Source organism: Ptychodera flava, chromosome 13 (assembly GCF_041260155.1).
Source record: "Ptychodera flava strain L36383 chromosome 13, AS_Pfla_20210202, whole genome shotgun sequence".
Taxonomy (NCBI): Eukaryota; Metazoa; Hemichordata; class Enteropneusta; family Ptychoderidae; genus Ptychodera; species Ptychodera flava.
Genome location: NC_091940.1, coordinates 27,084,092 through 27,105,422, shown reverse-complemented (window position 1 = coordinate 27,105,422; position 21,331 = coordinate 27,084,092). Strand labels below are relative to the sequence as shown.

At 37.5% G+C, this 21,331-nt stretch overlaps 2 protein-coding genes across 8 annotated transcripts in view; one reads left to right on the top strand and one right to left on the bottom strand.

The window, feature by feature from the left end:
* The window catches only part of LOC139148017 (serine/threonine-protein phosphatase 4 regulatory subunit 1-like), a 67,331-nt gene extending 63,056 nt beyond the window's left edge, over nt 1–4,275 (bottom strand). For 2 of the 5 annotated variants that reach the window (XM_070719274.1, XM_070719275.1), the window contains exons 1-2: nt 3,103–3,142; nt 2,756–2,800 (exon numbers count right to left, since the gene is read on the bottom strand). In XM_070719274.1, coding sequence (XP_070575375.1) covers nt 2,756–2,800; nt 3,103–3,127 — 70 coding nt within the window. In that variant the 5' untranslated portion in view covers nt 3,128–3,142. Of the gene's footprint in view, nt 1–2,755; nt 2,801–2,882; nt 2,917–3,102; nt 3,143–4,185 lie in introns of those variants that run through there. The other 3 variants (XM_070719278.1, XM_070719277.1, XM_070719276.1) reach the window with 3 other exon arrangements.
* Nucleotides 3,395–15,020, top strand: LOC139148019 (dynactin subunit 1-like). 3 transcript variants are annotated; one of them, XM_070719280.1, is made up of 6 exons: nt 3,395–3,624; nt 5,375–5,594; nt 7,209–7,473; nt 8,341–8,467; nt 9,427–9,474; nt 11,744–12,145. In XM_070719280.1, exons 1-6 carry the CDS (start codon nt 3,475–3,477, stop codon nt 11,984–11,986), a joined length of 1,053 nt encoding a protein of 350 aa, XP_070575381.1. In that variant the 5' UTR covers nt 3,395–3,474; the 3' UTR covers nt 11,987–12,145. The 3 variants fall into 3 exon arrangements, 2 of the variants coding, with proteins under 2 accessions (XP_070575381.1, XP_070575382.1); XR_011555854.1 differs by lacking the exon at nt 9,427–9,474 and adding an exon at nt 12,606–15,020 and having other exon boundaries at nt 3,402–3,624; nt 11,744–12,473; XM_070719281.1 differs by lacking the exon at nt 9,427–9,474 and having other exon boundaries at nt 3,402–3,624; nt 11,744–12,494.
* Nucleotides 15,021–21,331: the final 6,311 nt, after the last annotated feature.

The following is a 21,331-nucleotide window of genomic DNA, read 5'->3' as shown; positions in this document are numbered from 1 at the left end:
TAATTTTTCATCATCTCCCTCGATTAGAACCAAATCCCTTACAACATTTCAAGCAAAGGGGGCAATCCCCCATAGTTCGAGGAACCTGGAGAAAAAATTGCAATGGTGAAGTAGCATCAGATACAACGAGGTTCAGTCTGAATTTAGTCAACATTTTCACCATAACATAAATTAATTAAGAACTTGCATGTACACATGAAGGAGAGATTTCAACATCAAAGCTTTCATTTCTGAACAAAATACTTTAATCTCGTAAATTTTATCAAGATGAAGTGTCTCCACATCATGAAAATCATCAAACAGATACTACATGTGAAGCAATTCAGAATGAAATGGGAAACCCTTTGTTACAAAGCTTGAAGGAAGACTGGCCATCGTTGGTATTACTTCAATTACTTTCGTTTCATATCACATGATGCATGTCATTCTGCACCTATATATTGGCTGTTAAATATTTAACGCCTCCTCAGGCTGGAGAACAATATGAAATAAGATAATGTATAAGACTGAGATTTGTCCTAGAATTAAAACATTATATTGCATTCAGAAAATATCTACAATTATCAACTTGCTTCTCATGTTGTAGCATTCACACTTTTTTATATTATAAAAAAATTAAAAATCCATTGGCATTTCCTTCAGGTACGCTACCTTGTGCTTAATATTAATTATCTAATTCTGCAATTTCTAATGTATAATAAATTGGCCTACCCTCGGACATATATATTTACCTTTACAGTATTCAAGAATGTACGACTTATGGTTGCAAGAAGACAAGCATCAGAAGAAGAACCTGTTTTTTTATGAAATCTTGATTAATGATATTTGATGGGCAAATATGGTCATGTCAGCAAAGTATTGAATTGCTGTGGACTAAAGATTATCCCGACAGGAAATCTACACATGAAGCCCTACAAAGGCTGGGCTGCACTCACTTTCATGAAATGTCTTGTAAGAAATATCGGATGATTAAATTAACTCACAGACCCTGTTCAAAAATGGTGTCATGAACACTCATTCCATTCTCATATACTCAATTCACAAACATAAATGGCAAATGCACATGCACACAAACAACATGAGTTATGTTGCCTTTTTTATGTGAATCAGCAACTGTTACTTTGTACCATGACAACTTAAGTATGAACCTATACACACACCACACTGATAACCATCCACTGGAATGCAATTCACTGCTTCACTCCATGTGTCGAGGATAGTTTCATTAACCATCTGTTCCTCCCAAGTCCATATTTCACCACCAGGTCAAGATGGTTAAACTTAATGAACACAACGTATTCTACATGATGTATTTTAACATAATACTGTACATTTAAAGGTGGTTGAAAACATAATACTGTAAAGTTGATTTTTTTTGGACAAAAGATGCTATAACATACCAAGCCAAGTGGGTGAAAATACGTCATGTTTTGGCTCAATACCGCTTTTTACTGACTTGGCTGATGGGGAAGTGATACAGTTATTACTGTCTGGCAGGAAAAGTTTCATTAACTATCTGTTCCTCCTGATGCCTTGTTGTAAATTGTAACAATATTAATGAATTTCTACAAGAAAAAAGTATTGTGGAGAATGTTCCATAGTCATATATAGATATCTATGAGTGCTGCTGACATGTTGACAGCACCATTTCTGTATAAACCATTACATAGGCATGTTACAAGTACTCTGACATATCAGTGCCACGAACATACTGACCTGACTACGTGGAGCACAGTAACTCGACACCCATACAAAACAGAACCTTATTTCGAAAGGGAGTCTCATTGATAACACTGAACACTACTTGTAGAAAATGTCAAAGGTAAAAACCGGCAACCGGGCCAGCCACCGCATCAAAAATTTCCTTCTCTTTGTAAGTAACTCTTCAGCATTGGAAAGGACTGGTGAAATATTTCGAGTTAGGCGGGTTGAGAATGGACAGGGTCAAATGAAAACGACGCCTTCCGGAAAATTCTGAGTTCTCAGGTGGCATGATCGACATGTCACTGCCGCGTTGCGAGTGTGGTAGGAGTTGATGTAATTTTCACCCAAAAAGTCGTGACGGTAATCTTACTGCTGGTTCAGAATCCTCGGTTACACGAATCGATTGTAGAGTGAACTTTGAAACTCAACGTTATGCATGCGCATGCGAACTATCTGATTAGAAAATGTGATAAAATTGCGGCCCACTTGCGTACTGAAACGGTGACAACAAGTGGCCGATCAATGAGAAATCACGCTAGGTAAAAAGCACACGTTTTTGCCCGTTCGACAAAGCCAAAATTATCGTTATTCACCTTTTCAAACAGCAGAACACATCACATTAAAACTGCAAGCAGAAAACAGGGAAATGCTGTCACGGATGTATGGCAACCATTTGTTTCCCGTTAAAAAGTAGTGCGAAAAAGGGCTGTCGCATTGGCAAATGCACGACATGACGTATTCGTCTAGAGCTACAGGAGACGTGAGACTGGCTATAGATTCGTTCTATCATACATTTTCTGAAAGACTGAGCGACAGACAACACCTTAATTTTGTCACGGCGACGATTCGATGAATTTCGAAAATCATGAAGATTTACAACAGAATTGACAATTACAAACGTTGGCATTTTCATTCCAAAAAAATGAAACAGGAACTGTATATAGGATTGGAACCGACTGTACTGTAGGCATTTTTTCTCATCTACGTTTAGGTAAAATTTATGAAGTTTTCGCGGAAAATTAACAAAAGATACGATTTGATGGGTACTTACGATCATCCGAATCGAAATCTCCCTCGTTCCCCAACAACACAATGTCTGCAAATGGAAAGAAAAAAGGTAGGTTGATTCCTGAATTGCAAAAATCCGGCAAATTCACAGGGTTAGGTCTGTGACTCACCCGCCATGTTGCTTCTTATCCACGAGGGATGAAACAACCAACCCTATTGGCTAAAAATATTCACAGGTGCGATATAAATTCGGCGAAAATTTTTCAGAAAAGAAGTTAAATGCGATTGCTTATGAAAAGGGTGCTAATGACTGAAACAATACAAAACATTGTAAATTTCTGAAATACTTTTATTTCCAAATTCATTCCGAGATTTGGCTATTTCAATTACCACGAAGACTGGACAACTCCCCCATCTGATGTACCCCAGTTTCCAAATAATGGTACATTCCATTCTTCCGGCTTCAACCGAAATTTTCCGATAAAATACGATTGAGTGATCGGCGTTTCCTATCTTCCAATCTGCAGCTGAGCTAACTATCTGTTGCACATAAATCCGGTCTTCCAAAATTGTAGCAATATTGTGAAATAGGTCAACAATAACATGAAATTCGCACAAAAGGAGGCTTTTATTTTATACTCCTGAAAGGGTTTTTGCACCCATATCCACCACACACCTGCTCAGTGAAAGATTCTTCTCGGGAATCACGAGACATTGAATTTTCTCGCGGGATCTATACGGGTTTAGACAACTGGTCGATGCATGATGGCTGACAAGCGTAGCAACAGTACTGATACTGGCAATACTGTGAACGTGATACGACCATGGACAACAAACACTAGGAATTGTCGTTATTTACCAACGCTTGATCGGCGATTGCACAGTGAAAGAAAAATTAAAAAACACGGAAAAGTAAGTAAGATGTATCCAGTATCTTGTTGGCTCAGTGTGGCGCTTTTGCCCAGCAACAGGACAGGTATCGTACGAGGACATGCATTGCAAGCAACATGCCTCAAGTCTATTAAAGTCATGTTTTTTAGCTGTCCTCTGAACGATGCAATCTTATAAAAAGAGACAACACAAAACACGACAATTCAAGACTTGTTGCTAGGAATCAAATGCTAAAGACTCTGCCAATTAGCGTCCCATCGAATCGTTTCCTAAAATATATACACACTCAGTACAGTAATTGGTCTTGATTCAATATGCATTGGCTACTGCGTTGGTTTGCTACTGTATGAGTTTGTGTACAAGTGCAATGCAACAACAAAAGTCGTTTGGAGAGCTATTCAGCTCTGGGACTATTCGCCCCATAGACGAGGGTACAGAAGCGAGAAATACCCCAAGTCTGGAAACAGAATGGCTATAAAAACCACGCCATGTCACATTCCGTGTCCGATTTCACTGTGAAAAGTAGCAAGTTCATCTATCATGCAACCGTCGATCGTTCCCTACCATTCTAAAAATTCATACCTGATACTTTATCTGATTCAAAAACGCTCGTTTCGTGTGATTTTCGGCCGAATTCGACGGACACCTCGCCAAAACCTGGGGTGAGCAACATTCCGGTCACCTCACAGTGGACGTTGGGCACCTCCACTTACTGACGTTAGCGCCGCGTACCTATGAGGGGTGACTTGAAGGTTGTTCATGCCTTATGTTTTGGCGACGTGTCTTCTGAATTCGGCCGAAAATCACACGAAAATTCATACCTGATACTTCGTCTGCTTACAAAATGCTCATTTCCTGTGATTTTCGGCCGAGTTCGAGAGACACCTGGCCAAAACATAAGCGTGAGCAACATTCCAGTCATCCCTCATGGGTAGGCGGCACCGTCAGTAAAGTGGAGGTACCCAAGAGGTGACCGGAATGTTGCTCACCCACAGGTTCTGGCGAGGTGTCCGTCGAATTCGGCCGAAAATCACACGAAACGAGCGTTTTTGAATCAGATAAAGTATCAGGTATGAATTTTTAGAATGGTAGGGAACGATCGACGGTTGCATGATAGATGAACTTGCTACTTTTCACAGTGAAATCGGACACGGAATGTGACATGGCGTGGTTTTTATAGCCATTCTGTTTCCAGACTTGGGGTATTTCTCGCTTCTGTACCCTCGTCTATGGGGCGAATAGTCCCAGCGCCGAATAGCTCTCCAAACGACTGTGCAACAACAAAGTAAGACTAGACTCCGTTCATAAGAGATAGTGTACTGCCCGCGCCAAATGTTCACCAACATTTTAGTTCCTGATATGATGAAAAGTGAAATTCAATAAAACTAAAGTGACGAGAATAGTTATTCTGTACACAGTCGCTTGGTGGGCTATTCAGCTCTGGGACTATTCGCCGCATAGACGAGTGTACAGAAGCGAGGAACAACCCACTTGAGGTGTTTCTCGCTTCTGTACACTCGTCTATGGGTCGAATAGTCCCGGAGCTGAATAGCCACCAAGGGACTGTGTTCTGTATTACAATACGGTAATTTCATACAAACAACCCTTACAGGAAGCTTCAGCCCTACAAACATTCTTCAAGCTTCAATATTCCCCCCCAAAAATTCTGTCCAGTTTTCAAGTTTCATTTTAAGTACCAAAGGAGAATTTTGTCATTATCGTCTGCTGGCACAGGCCTAATTTTCATCCTTTCCACATGCAATCTTTACAGGAAGCAGTGATCGTAGATGACTTCTGTTGCCGGTGTTCCCTGTGTAGGAATTTTTACAGATCAGATGTGTCAGATGACCTTGCTAAACTTATAGTTGTTCCACCGAGTAAGAAGAAAGACGGAACATTCACACTCAAGAAACAAAAATTGCCACTCCGAAGAATCCACACAGTATGGATAAACATTGGGGATAGAGTCTTGGTTAAAGAACAGTACACAGGTTTGTAACTTTCACAGCCAACCCAACCTGCATTCTGGGTTACGTAGGTCTTGTTATTTTGGTTTCCAGACACTTCGCACCATACCATCTCGTCCCATACCATTTCGCACCAAAACCACTTCGCACCAAAACAACCTCGTACCAAAACCATTTGTCCCCAAAAGTCACGTCGCCCCAAACCATTTCGCCCCTAAAACAACACCAATTCGCCCCAAACTTATCGCCAAATGGTAAAGTTATAACCGACCACTGCCCTCAAAGTCTTCAACACCTTAATTTCTATCATTCCAGGACTGACATCTTGAAAGTGTACACGTTTCGAGAAAATGGCGGCAGAGAAAATGACATCGTGCAATTCCGTGCACGGCACCTACAGTTGTAGCATTTAGTAGTTTGCATTTTTTCTTTTTGCTAACATACCGTTTATGCATGGTTTCATGAAAGAATAAACGGTTCTAGGAAGCCAAAATATCCTGGCATGTTAATGGTTCCAAGTTGCAGGTAAAAACAACGTTATGTCAGCATACATTGTGGTATCGTTGTTTCGGATTAGTTTGTAGTATTATGATAGTATTATGATGGTATTATACTGGGGTGAAGTGGTTTTAGTATGAGGTGGTACTTGGGGCAAAGTGGCATTGGATGAAGTAGTACTTGGGACAAGGTGGTTTTGGTACGAAATGATTTTGGGGCGAAGTTGTGTGGGGCGAAGTGGTTTTGGTGCGAAGTGTTCTGGACCCCGTTGTTTTCCTTGACATATTTTGTCATTTTGTCATATTTCTTTACACAGTATCTGGTGCAATAGTAATGCTTCACAAGATATGTTGACTTTGTTGGAGGATCTGATTTGACATCATCAAAAGCTACAGCCAGTGTGCCCACTAACAAACATAATTTCTTGAAACTTCATGTCAATTTTAGGAAAACTGGAAATTTCTTTGCATCAGCTCTACATCTTTACATGCGCATTGCATAACCTAAAAGTTACTTCCATTACAGGCAATCTATTAGCATTGTAGTAAGTCATATTGGCTTACGCTTGTTACAGTCACTGTCCTTTTAACCCTCTGAGCGCCAAAGTCTATTTTTGTCCCCATTACAAAATAAACCCCAGTCAATTTTTCTCAGATTTTTGCCAAAAGTTTGAGAAAAAAGTGTAGCCAATAAGATGCGATGTCCATTTGGTCCAAAATTATTAATCAAATTACAGAAAAAATTCATAAAAATTGGTAAAATAGTGCACTAAAATTTTGGTGGGAAAAATTACGGCGCTCAAAGGGTTAACTTGTTCAAACAATCGAAAGTATGCAACGTAGGAAATGTTTGCCAGTGCGTATCCATTCATTAAATACATGTATGTAATAAGTTGACTGGCAAACCTCAGATTATATGGATTGCAAGACAGGTATATTCCTTGACGTCGTATGCGTATTGTTCTCTTGTTGTACCTCCATAATTCTTGCTTTTCAAGTCATTGTCATTCGTCGATTTTTAAAATTGTTGAAACATTGCACTTTCTGTTTAATCTCATGAGGCATAGTTTAATAGTTTCCAAGACTGGCAGAGTGCTTAAAGTAATCACAGTCTGTTCTTTTAATGCTTAACTTCCACTAGGTACAGTGAAGTTTATCGGGCCACTAGACGATGATCTCATAGCACCAGACATTTACGTAGGAGTGCAGACAGACGACTGTGTAGGGTTGCACAACGGCATCTACAAGGGAAAGAGGTACTTCACGGCGCCAAGGCGACATGGCATGATGGTCAAGTACAAAGACGTTAAAAAAATCAGACCACCGACAAAGAGGCCACCAGTTTCTGGTAATTCTATGTTCCCGAGTTATGATTCCCTGAGGGGTCAGAGAAGCAGAAGTGCTAGGTAAGACAAGTATTGATAAACAACAGAGTCATTGAAAAAACACTAGCTGTGAATGAGTGAATCTTTTTATTACTAAAGTATTACAAGCCTTGGAATTTAAAGACTTCAACTTTTGCTCAAATTTTCCATCACAGAAACTTTCAAGCATTCCTTTTCGAAATCACGAATAAAAAACCAGGACCTAGAGAAACTAGTCAATCCTTACTGATTTTTGAAATTCAAAGTGGCTGCCACCTCTGTGCTCACCCTGTCAGGAAATATTGAATTTTCTATTTTCACAAAAATAAGCTGGTGGAAACATAATATTTCATGAGTTTCAAAATGAGCACCCACAAGTGGTAGAACAAAGGGGTATTGTAAAAGATGAGTGTTCAAACATCTCTCCCTGAGGTGTTTTCCACCTTTCCTAATAAAAATAATGACCTTTATATCAGTAACAATGTAAATCCTGTTACCCTACAGTTTTGATATGTAGTCCTCAGTACATTCTGCATCAAATGTATTTGAGTACTGTCTTTGCTTGCCTCGTCATGACCGTTAATTCATTTTTGCCATGGTTTCATTTATTGTGTCTAAAATCAGGGTCGAATATATGCATGGTCGTCCATTCATTCAGTATCTTTCAACATGTCAAACAATATAAGTAGTATCTCGTATCAAATAAAATTCATGAAAAATGGCCGACTTTGTCCCTTTAACAAGCATAAACCACCCCTTGCAAGCATTGTACGCTTAAAATAGAGGGGACTGCGTAGATTCTTTAAAGTCTTGGCAAAATCTGCCGCAAACATCAAAACAGCAGATTTCACTCAAACGTTAACAGTTTTACACTATTCCTCATTTGTTTATTTGAATATTCTCCACCAGTGAACCAAGTTCAGGCGCATCTGCAGACACAGTGGAGGTAAGATTTAACAATTACGGAAGATCGTCAACAGCACCTACATCAAGGCTTCAAAGAGTACATATAGTAGAACCGAAAGATCCCCAACAGGTATGATATCCTTGTCTCAAAGCACTGCTTGTATCCCCGAAGGAAAAGACGCACATCCAAAGATAGTTAGAGTACAGAAATTAGTCCACTGACATTTCAGTCACGCTCTCATTATTGCTGTTCTCCATAGCAACACCCCTTTTTGAAGTTTTGCCATATTTTACTGTGTTTCTACATTATAATGCTGTTTTCTCCAATTGAGCAAGTTTTTCAGCTCTGTTCCTGAATGCATCTGAACTACATCACTTTTTCTGTCGTTTTCGGTGACTGTAAGTTTTGTTCAAAGTTTGCTGTTTTCCCTTAGCAACAGACTTTCCCTTTCAGGTACTTTTATGAAAAAGTGCATCAAAAGTTCACAGAAGAAAAGTACAAAGAAACAAGAAAAGTGCATTCTGATAGAAATTGCAATTGATTGTAACACAACATTTCAAACAATATCTATATTTGCTCTATGCAGCCATGCTTGCTCACAGTGTTAACATTCCATATCCTGACACGAAGCAATCCATACCTCCACTCTGTGTGTCATGCAGCAAGTTTCAAGCTATTTTGTGTATTTATCAAAAGATTTCTAATGGATCACTGGCATTATCTGTCCAATTACTTCTTCCTGCAAGAAAATTTGCCCCAGCATGCTTTAAAACCTCTCGGAAGTCATTGCTTCAAATGTCCAAATGCATGTTAATTTAACCCTTTCACCACCATGGTTTGGCCCAAACCCATTGTTATCAACAGTGATGGTGGAACTATTTCCAGGACTTTGGGGATGAACAGGTTAACAAAACCTTTCACTTCCATGACTTTGGTACATACCCATTATTTTTAAGGGGTGGAAGGACTCTTATCTACAGTCAATGGGGGTGACAGGGTCAATTTTACAGCACATTGTCCCCTGCTTGTTTTCTCACTGCATGTTTTCATATCTCCCATTGCATCCTCACTCTTGGACAATTTTAAAGTTTTGGAAAACAATGCTTGTGGCACAGATGCCCACCATCTTGGATTGGGTAAGATTACCTAGTGACTAACAACGGTGTGCTCTTTGTGTTTATATCTGCTGTGTGTGTTTGTGTGTGGTTGTGATCATTGTCCGGAGCCTCTCCGTAGTTTTGATACGATACTCAAGTATCATACCAACACTTGGAGATGATCTAGACAGTTTTGTTCACAAAGTAGGAAACTAACTGACAAAAATAGAATCAGTGCTCATCATCTTGTGAGATTTTAATTTTTGCCATTTCCATCGCAGTGCCCAAAGAACATAAATACGAGTACATGCACTGACTCGGTCACTGAACTGTATGGGTAAAACAGTACAGACTGAGTTTACTCAGATGAATATGTAGACACAATCCATGAACAAGTTAGCTGCTATCCGCTTCATTGTTTTTATTGCTGAACAATGTATATAAGGGAATGGCACATCTGAAACCTGAGTTGTTTCGTTTCAGTGTTTGTTCTAAACTTCCAATGCTCAGAAATGAATCATTAAAATGTGATTGTGAGCGCCCCTCAAGTTCTTCAACTCTGGCCTATGACCTGCCGTTATGTGACCTTCATTGTTTTGTGTCATATTTTGTTCTCACAGTGTCAGTGACACCATTTGTAAGGTTCATTCTGACAGGAAAGGTTAAAAGATTTATGCAACTTTTTCACAGCCACATCTTGGTGTCCCCCATTGTTTTCCATAGGATAGATGGACCTATATACTGCAACATGGGGGCAATTTTCCGGACCGTTAGGCGCAATGACTTTTTTACAAGAACCAACATTGAAATTGAAATAGTGTATTGTGCATGTTACTGCATAACATAATGGTACATCATTAAAAAGTACTTAAATTGACAGGATCTTTTGACCTTTGTATGTGCTTGTAAATTCACATGGCAGCAATTTATTTCACCATCTCAGTAAACAGCAGTCGCATGCACAAGCAGTGCCATGGTACATGCATATACGTACACACACACATCCATTTCTTTTGCAAAATCATGATTCTTAGTTACCACTACGGGTATTCATAGTTTGCGTTTTGATTCATAAATTGGTGGAGATAATGGTGGGCCATTAGTTAGTGAGGAGAAACAATGTGGTCCAGCGTTCATGTAACAGAAATTCAAACGTAAACTAATCCAAACACTAAATGTACTGATGTGTTCCTATATCGTAACACAGGAAAAGATGCAATTGTGAAAACAGTGCAGTAAAATTTTCAGGCTTCTGTGCATAGTCTAAGAGTTTGTCGCAACAACATTATACTTGCAATTTCTAAAGGTATTATAATCCTGGTATGTCCATCTGTCAGTGGGTGCTCAATCCCTTGATCTGGTAACTTCCATGCAGATACTGTGCCAGGCTTCATAATTAGAGCAAAGAAGTTATGTCCAGTGCATACATTATTTGAATGTCTGCATAGAGTTTCATTGAGGATGTGGCAAGGGCCCTCATCAAATGTCAAAAAAGCCAATGAAAGTTACCATTTATATTTTGAGACAACTTCAATTATTTCCATAAACACCCGTACTCTTTAATGATGTGCAACTCTGCCTACATGGTCACCTTCATGTGTCTGTGTAAGCTGTCATCTATGATATCACTGGTAGTGTTGGTTAAAACAAATTATTAGCTGAAGACCCATGGAAATATTTTGTGTTGATGTTACCAATGCCCAATTTTCAACATTGATACTGTTGCTTTAGACATACATTGTGAGTTTAACCATTTGAATGCTGTAATTTTTTCCACCAAAATGTTAGTGCAAAATTTACTCATTTTTATAAATTTTTCTGTGTTTTCCTGATAATTTTGGACCAAATGGACATTATATATTATTGGCTACGCCTACGGACTTTTATCAAAATTTTGGCTAAAATCTGGGAAAAGATGACTCTGGTATATTTTATGAAGGTGACTAAAATTGACTTTCGCTCTCAAATGGTTAATTTCCTTGACCATAACAAGGCAATGTACAGTGACTTTACACCTGTAGCAGTCTTTATGGAAGTTTTTTGGATTTCCCAGTCCAGAAAAATAATTTGTCATTCAATCATCCCCCTAATTATTATTTTATAAATTGGTTTCAGTGACCAATGAAACGGGTAACACAAAATCCTTTGGAAAATGAAAAAAAAAATGTGTCACTCACAAAGTCTTGAATTTAATGAAGAGAACAGTACAAGTAGATCCATGCAAATTTATTCCTTTTCTACACATGCAAGTGTCATATATAATTTCACTAATTGACTTGTTTCTTCTCCAATTCTGCAAAATCAACAGGACGCCAAGAGGAGAATACAGCAGGGACACAGAAAGGGAGAACTGTCCCCAAAACAGGTCCGGAAAATTGCCAAGTGGAGGGAGGAATTTGGCAACGACGACAGGGCATCCAAGATGGCTGAAACCTTGAAAAAACTCTACCTTGCCCAAGAGAAAGGAAAAGAAGAGCTTAGAAAAGCCGGACAGGAAAAGGAAGAAAATAAGGACTCAGAAAAGGACAGTTCTGAAACTAATGGCTCATAGAGAGTTTTCAAAAAAAAATAATTATATTCATATTTTATATTTCAGGTGCTACTCAGTCTGATAAAATGCTTACTTTTATTTGTCAATAATTTTTCAACTCAGCGGTGTTCTTCTCTTCAGGCAGCCCACTAAACTTGTCCCTATTGTTGCGTGAGGTACACAAATGATTTACAATTGACCTTTGTCCCTTCAACTTTGACTCCTTGTGCGTTCCCCTTTACTCCATGATGACTGCATTATCAGCAAAAATGTGCTGTTGTTGTTGTTGTTGTTCAACCCACACCTAACAAATCATGTATGCAAATACAATTCATGCTTGCCAAGTTACATACTGTACATTGAGAACAGACTGAAGAGTTATAATCCTCCAAATCATATAATAGATTGGAGACAATATTTGTCCTGTATAACGATACAGGCAGAGAAATCTTCTGGAGCTGAGATTAGTCTGAGACTAAACAATATCATTGAAACAACAAAATGAAAGGTGTATAAACTAACAAATCATGTAATAGATTGGAGACAATATTTGTCCTGTATAACGATACAGGCAGAGAAATCTTCTGGAGCTGAGATTAGTCTGAGACTAAACAATATCATTGAAACAACAAAATGAAAGGTGTATAAACTAAAGGTGTCTTAGTCTAGCAGTTCATTTCTTAAAGAAGTTACATCTATTTTCTCTGAAATGTTTGTACACATGTATATATTTTTTTTCACTGAATTATTTTGGTTAGATAGTACAATGTCTAGCATGTTTCTGCACAGAAACTTACCACAGCAAATTTTACTTTTGTCAGCTGTTTTGTGAATTATAGTTTGTATATTTTGGAAAAGATACATAAAACTGTGGAAATGGCACTCGGTGTCAAACAGGTATATCCGCAAGCAAATGCTGCATAACTAAATACCTGAGAGATTTTACTTTTGAGAAATGGAGTGAAGTACTTGGAATAACAGCAATGATGTCCCTGAGATCATACTGATTTCCCAGAATTGGTGATGTAAAGCCAAGGTGATTGTTAGGAGATTTGTACATACACTCTGTAACTTTAAGGTAGAACGCACCTCGGGGGCAGATAGTTGGACTCTCAAATTTCTACAATTCTTTTCTGATCTACCACTTGTGGGGGCTCATTTTAAAGCTCTTGGAGAAAGAAAAACTTTCAGCATCTCAGTTGTTCAAAAATCCAAAATTTAATTTTTTCCCCATTGAGCTAACACAGGAATGGCGGCCATTTTGAATTTCAAATATTGCAAACTGTTGGGAAATTTGTTTCACTAGTTCCAAACTTTGCATGGTGACCCCCGATTTTTATTGTTGATTTGGTAAGAGAATGGTTGAAGGTTTCACTCAGGAAAATTTAAGCAAAAGTTTAAGTCTTTCACTTTTGAAAAGCTTACTACCTAAAGGGGGAGCTTAATGATACATCTTACGTATCTGACAAGCACGCTTTCCCATAAAATTTTGACCAAGATGCCACTGTGGATGCTGTTTGTACAGAATTCAGTCAGGAGATACCTGTTCCTTGGTCTGTGAATTCTGTCATCAATTATCAACTGACTGTCATAGTAAGGTTACTCTACTTCATGTTATATCCAGTGAATGCATTTTTATAACGGAAGCTTGCCACTATTAAGGTAGAATGAACCTTGGGGACAGATATTGGGACTCTCAAACTTTTACAATTCTTTTCTGATCTACCACTTGTTTGGGCAAATTTTAAAGCTCTTGGAGTACAAAAGGTTTTTGCTGTCTTAGTTTTTTGAAAATTGAAAATTTTATTTCCCCCACAGCGTTAACACAGGGATGGCGGCCATTTTGAATTTCAAATATGGGTAATTGTTAGGTAAATTGTTTCTCCAGTTTCAAACTTTGCCATGATGGTGGTGACCTCAAATTTTTATTCTTGATTTTGGAAGAGAATGGTTGAAAGTTGCATTGAGGAAAGTTTGAGCTATAGTTTAAGTCTTTCAAGCCCATACTACCTCAAATCAAAATTATGAACGTGCCACAATCTCAAGTTTTATCCCACCCTCTTGTAATTTAAGGTGTACCGTATTTGTGTATAAATTTTGGTGATAGTGAGTTATCTATCACCAGCCAGAAAAAACCAAACATGAAAGAAAGAAATTCATTCCTGTGGACAGCATTCTTTAAACATACATGTACTGGTACCATGACTCTGATAACCTTTCATTTCCTGTCCGTGATTGTATTTCACAAATGCAGTGAAAAAAAAAATGTATCATTGCCGATTTTTAGGAGAGCACAGACAAATATATCATTCTTAGCTTTGTGCAAAATTCCTTATGATGATCTTTTAACCTGCTCACCCCCAAATTCCATGTCAACAAGTCCACAATCACCACTGATAACACTGGAGTTGGGCCAAACTACAGTGGTGAAAGGGTTAAACTACAAGTTATTTACACTTAAATTCACATTAATATTTTACTCTGCTGTGATTCTTGTCCTCTTACTATAACTGATACCTGTCAGCAAGACAGAATAGAATTTGCATGTTGTAAATTTCATTTTCCACTCAATGATTGTGAAAACACTATTAAAGTGAGCTATTGAAGCTGCAGTGTTCTCCCTGACAAGCAGATTTAAGAAACTTTATAGCTCTTAGTCTCTCAGGAGGGAGGAAAAATGTCAAAGATGAATACCCAATCAGGATCATTTCTGAAAAATCACATGATATATTTATCCAATTAGATGTGGCCTAGTCGTTTTCACAAACAAGCAGTACCTTTTGCCGCAATATTTATGGTGTGTGGTCACCGACTTTTAAAATGGGTCACGTTTCATATATTTTGTTATGCAAAGCTTTTTTCGGTGGCAACAGAATTTCCAGTTGTGTTTTGATGTTGTCTGTGCATGTAATATACAGATTATTGTATGGAATTTTCTTCAAAGGTTCTTACACAATGCTGCAGTAAAGTTGTCTTGCTATATTTTTACATGTGCTCTCAATAAATATGACCCAGTTCATTGCACTGGTAGCTGCATCAAATGCAGTTGATGAAATCTGTGTATTTGCCTTCTTAAGGATGATCATGAATAAAAGAAACGAAACAAAAAATGTAGCCTACTTTTGTGTTTTACTGTCAATATCTAACACTTCTCAAACTTTGATGTATTGCGTTCATTTGCCCCATGCTTATACACACTTCACCATCACACCTTCTTTAATAAACAAGATGAGTATCCTATCTTGGCAACATTCATTGTTATTCGGCATCACTTGAAAAATATTGTTTCAATATGGATGGGCCTGTGACTTAGATATCTACCTGTTACAAAGTTTGTAGCTGGGAAGTATTGACTGTATCGTCAGTCATAGTCTGCTGACTGAGTTCTCTAGGTCAGTGTGGGGGCGCTCTCACTTCTCGGTAGCCATATATAGCTCACCTTTCTGCAACAGTTGAGCCGATGAAAAACAGAAGGACGATGTTGTCTTTTAATACAACAAGAATATTTCAAAGTCAAGTACATCCTTTAATTTTCTACTCATAAGTGCAAGGCGCAAATAACTAATTATTCAGCTCTGCTGGTTTATGCAGTGAATAAAATCTCCAATTGCTCATTCGTGTTCATGAACTCTTTTAATGAAATGTGAAGAAATGATCAACTTTCAGCAAACCATGTCAAACTTCACCATTTGACTTCTATCAAGGTTACTGAGAATGCACCTCCAGGACAGATATCCGGGCTCTCAAACTTTTACAATATTCTTTGATTACATCCCTGGAAGTCTGGAAAATGCCATTGGTCAGTAAATTTTACCTTGGCATTACTAATAAATTCGTAGCAAGTATACATATCGATATTTGGGGGTAATGTTTTTCTCACAGCAGACTTGTTTTATACTGGAAAAGTGGTCAAACAAATATCTTCCTTACAGAGTGGCAGTTCATACTAAAGCCAGTAACATGTATTGGCATCCCTGTTAATCAGATCATTTGTGTGGTGATAATAAGGCACTCAAATTCTATGAGATAGGTGTGTCACTATACTCATTGGCACTGGACAGCTATCCAATATCGTTCTTTTTATTCCTCCTACATGGTAACGGTTTGTTGAAATTCAGATGAACCTTTGAGATTTTTTCATATTTTATATTATCAGTCTGTCATTTTCAGATATGACACTTTGCTTATTTTAATAACAGGGCCAGGCACCATTCATCCCTCATTCACTGATAAATGCACGTCCATACATGCTTATGTAGGTTTCCTTCATCCTACCATAATATCCAAAACAAAATAATTTATTTGTGACAACTTTCAAAACTTTTACAGTTGTCACTTAATCTTTCCAGACCACTCTCAACTTCTCAAACCTCTTCAAAATGTCATCAACATATGTCACTAAAATTGCTGCAATTTAAAGTAAACTTAAACAATTAAAAGTAACTTCAGGTTTAAGCCATATATGGCTATAAAGAGCCAGTCGTATCTGCACCACAAATATATGCCAATCACTTTTGAAAATTACTTAATTAATCATGCTCTTTGTAACTGAAATAGAATTACAGCGCAGTAAGGTTACAGTGTAGACCACCTGCTCACACTTTACACTAAGCAGACAAATCTCTCACCTTTCCAAGTGCAGCGTGATTTCTTCTTTGGCCTGACATCTTCCATAACAGGCAAGTATTTACTGTTCGACACGACATCCTGAAGCTCATGAGGGTACGTTTCCATTTTGTTCCCTGAATGTTGTCAGCTTGCTTGTATTATCAGTCAATCAGTTGTCACTGCACAGTCAATCGGTCGTTTTATAGCTTTGTAGTGCGCTCATCAAGACATTTGCAACGTACGATCAACATCAACACACTCCGACTCTTTCAAACAGCCATGATCTTGATCTTGAAACATGAATGACGGCTGACTCGAGACATTGAGCCATCTGTAAAGCATTCGGAAACTGAATCCCCGCGAAAATATGAAGATGATTATAAACAACAAATAGTTCAAATTTATCATGTCGCTAAAACGGCTGACTGCTTAATCGGTATGTACTGATGTGACCGCAAGGTTGCATTCCAGTTGTTCATCAATTAAAGTGTAATGAAAACAGAAGTATCCGACGGTTACCAGTGAACATTGAAGACACACTGGACGATAATCCTCGATGACAGATCCCGGTAAAAATCTGATAGAACTGACATACTTGAGGTATACACGGCAGGGTATCAGCTATTCTAATACACGGCTGATAAAATCCTCTTTCTCAGATTATCCGGTGGAGTATTGATAGCTTAGCATTGCTGCAGTGATTGTGGTATGTTATGTATCACCATTTAAGATGAGAGAGGATGCCGCTGACTGAATATCAATCATGTATCTGATAATTATTGAGATGCGATTCTAATAACACCTACGAGTGTTACTGCATGACTATTCAAGCAGCAAGTGACTTGAGATACTTTGAAATTACAGAAGCCAAGAATATTAACAGACTTGTTATGAACACCTGAGTTCACTGCCAAGTTTGCAAATTGAATGTCTGGCATCACCCACTGAGAAAATAACCTAAATTATGATATTTCAAGACAAAAATGCAAAGGAGAGAGAATAATATGACAGAATGAAAGTGAGTCACAGTGACCTAGCCTGAAAATTCGTGCGAAAGAAGCCCTGCAGGCAGATAATAAGCTACATGCCGTCTCAGTGATCAGCTCCACAGTATGGAAGTGATGTCATCGTCCGACTGCGTGGTGAGACAGGTTTAATGTTGATGTGACACACAGATGATGAAGGTGAAGTATGATCATCATCAAGCTGAGTAACCAAAGTTCACTGATTCCTGGGTCACCCCTGTTCCGGTCAAAACTTTAGTTTCTTAATCCCAACAGCTCGTCTGAAACCCTGGAATTTGGCTTGTCAGGATATTAGCAGACTGTATTTTAGCAACTATATATATAATATATATATATATATATATATATATATATATATATATATATATATATATATATATATATATATATATATATATATATATATATATATATATATAGTTGTCACTCTACAGGCTGTTTCATGCACTAAGCAATCATCAGGAGTATATATATGTATATCCACAGTATCACACAGGAGTATATATATGTATATCAACACATATATATATAATATATATATATATATATATATATATATATAATATATATATATATATATATATATATATATATATATATATATCTTCACACATGGATTAAAATATAGTCAAGACATAAATTGTCAATACATGCATTTAAATCACTCATGGCAAATCATGTTTTAACAAACCAAATACTGGTAACTCTTTAGGGGTCAGTAGACCAAAAAACTTTTTTTCAAATTATGGATTCAAGTATTAAAAAAAAATGCTCGTAACCGCACAAGTTCCCTTACTGTTGGCTAAACTCCAGATGTATGCCTCACACATCCAAACATAAACAATCTTGACCATCCCAAGTTTTATCTTATGACATTGTTATGGAATGTACGTGAGCTGGCCTAGATTCAATCCACACACACAAGGACGCATTCCATTTTATTATTGAACTGCATGGTGGTATGACCAGCGTCATGTTATAATTGTGAAATAGATATATACATAGATTAACTGAAATGAGATTGCAGGTCACAGTGACATAGATATCAAGGTAGAATGTGTCTTGGGGAGAGATATTTGGACTGTCAAATTTGTACAATACTTTCATGGTCTCAGACAGCTTGTGAGGGCGCTAATTTTTCAGTACCTTGAATAAGTAAAGTTTCACATTCTTAGTTTCATTCAGATCAAAAATTCAATTGTTCCTGTAGAATTTACACAGGGATGGCCTCTAAAAATTGAATTTCAAATATTGGTCAGGTACTTTGTTAAGTTAAGTTCTCAAGTCCTAAAATTTGCACATGCAGTGACCCCTGATTTTCATTCTTGATTCAGTCAGACTACAGTTGAAAGTTTCCTTGAAGGAAGTTTGGGCTAAAGATTTAAGTCTTTTACTGTCAACGTACGTACTTTCTTGAAGCCAAGATCACTTCACACTCTACTTCCTAAAGCCTTCACTATCCAAGTTATGAAGGCAAAAATAGCACTGCGAGATCAGATTCTTGGATTATCAAAACCTTGAGTTCTATTTCTGTCAACACCTTCTGATCTGTGCATTCATTTTGAAACCTGTACATACTTGCATGTCAATAGATAATTTCACTTGTTTGTACAGATGGTGCCAGCAACTTTGAATGTAAAGTAACATAAATTTGATGAAATTTGCTTCTGACAACTAAAACTTTGCACATTAACCTACTTTCTTTACAGATTGTAAAAGAAGAGGGGTTGAAAAATTTCCTTTGGCAAAAGAGTACGAGCCTTTACTATAAATCTTGCTTTTTTCAAGATGTGTAAAACGTTAGAGCAAGATAAGATTATTATAAAAACAACTTTTTTGGTGTTTTTGCCCAAGCTGAAAAGAAAAAGAGAGTTATTGGTATTAAGCTTGCTGAAATGGCTGGCTTTTCCATACAATTTGACTTCCATCAATTGCTGACACATCCACAGTACTGTGGTGTACTGTATTTGAAATTCCCACACACAGACATACATACACACAGACACATACATTACACAGACCCCTCTGTTGCTTGATAAAGAACCAAGAGGCCTAAATAAACAACGTAAAGCACCGCAAGTTTGGAGAAAAACAATGAAATTGCCTTTTATTGTAAATATTCAATTCCAAATAAATAGTAAAACCAGTCATGCCAATAAAAAGTCTGAAGAATATTCTACAATTAGACACTTATTGCAATCTATAAAGGTTTTTTTAGATTTGTCATGATATTATATATTACCAATTTTATGTACAGAGAAGATATACCTATAACACAGTATCTATTGCAGCTAGAAGCTGGAATTTTCCATTTCTGATTCATACTGACATAAATTTTCAGATATGTACTACCCCAGACCCCTCTAAACCAATAATTTGATATTTTAGCTTTGGAGTGGTTTACCCCATATACAGGGAATACAAATGAAAACATTTATTGGCGAATCTACAGGTAACTTTATAATTTTGCTCTTAAAGTGCTGTCATGGTTTTATCAACAACGGTATCACTACACTGTTTTTTTTTTCACAGAATTCATAGTAACATTTGGGCAAAGAACTCCGAGGACCTTCAACAGGACACATTGCTTGAATCTTACACACTTGTCACAGTGGCATAAGTATGAAAATCTATAAGAAATCTATAAGAATTTACATTTCAGTTCTTGATTTTGAAAAAAACAAAACTTAAAAAGTTACTCCGTCTGCAAATGTTGTGGCGACAGAACTCTTACAAGTTGAACTCTGAACTGTGACACTCAGAAGTCATTCTGATAAGTTCAGGGGTCACATTAACATACTTACTGCTTGAGTGTTTTGTTCAACTTCGCAAGTTTCCTGTACCCAGTCCAGCATCTGCTCCAAGATTCAGGGTAAGGGGGACCTAACTGTGTCACATCACTAAGTATGGACAACTTTACATTTCTGCAAAGTCTGAGTTGAAACATTCAAGACTACAGCACATGCTGTGTGTAATGAAATACAAAGTAACTGGATCAAAACAGAAATTTATCAAATATAACCAGAGGGTGTTCACATGATCAACAAAAACTCTATGATTTCAAACATACATTCCTTGAGCATGAGTTAACATGTACATTGACAAAGTTAAGTTTTTGGGTAAGACCGCTACTTTGCCCATCTCTGCATCTCTGCCATCTTCAACTATTAGTATATTTTTTATTTCAGTTTATGAGAGCCTCCCTGAGAAGGCAAGTAACATATTATAAAATCTCTGTTTGAAAGACTGTGGTTCCTGATATGTCAATCAATTTATAAAATGTTGCAGTGGCTCAAATTATAGACCCTAAAAAAAAAATTTCTTGAGGGTCCATGCTGAAATGTACAAAATTGGGGGTCAAAGGTCACATAGTACTGACCACAGGCCTGGTCACTGCATACCAACTGGGTGGCATTTTGCAGTTTTCCGAAGAAAGCATACCCTCTTTATGAAAACAATTTGGTACAACCAAGTTGTGTTCAATGGTGAAGTTGGACAGACACATTAGAAAATGGAGGTGGCCAGCGTTACAACAATTCAAGGTTTTCAAAATGTCCCTTGTATGATGTAGTCTTTTTTAACATGTGAAATTTCTCAAGTTGGTGACCAACATGACAGAGATGAAAGAGAGTACAATGTAGTGATGAAACCCTCTCTGAACAGAACGAATGCATTTTCAAAATGCAAAGTGGGGTATATCTATGCATTATTTTTACCACTCACTGTCACAAAT

Excerpts from the sequence above, each read along its gene's own strand:
- LOC139148019 (XM_070719280.1), top strand. The coding sequence starts at position 3,475 with ATGATGGCTGACAAGCGTAGCAACAGTACTGATACTGGCAATACTGTG. Across the intron at positions 3,625-5,374 it reads AAATTAAAAAACACGGAAAA|GAAGCAGTGATCGTAGATGA; the intron begins GTAAGTAAGATG and ends CAATCTTTACAG. Across the intron at positions 5,595-7,208 it reads GGTTAAAGAACAGTACACAG|GTACAGTGAAGTTTATCGGG; the intron begins GTTTGTAACTTT and ends AACTTCCACTAG.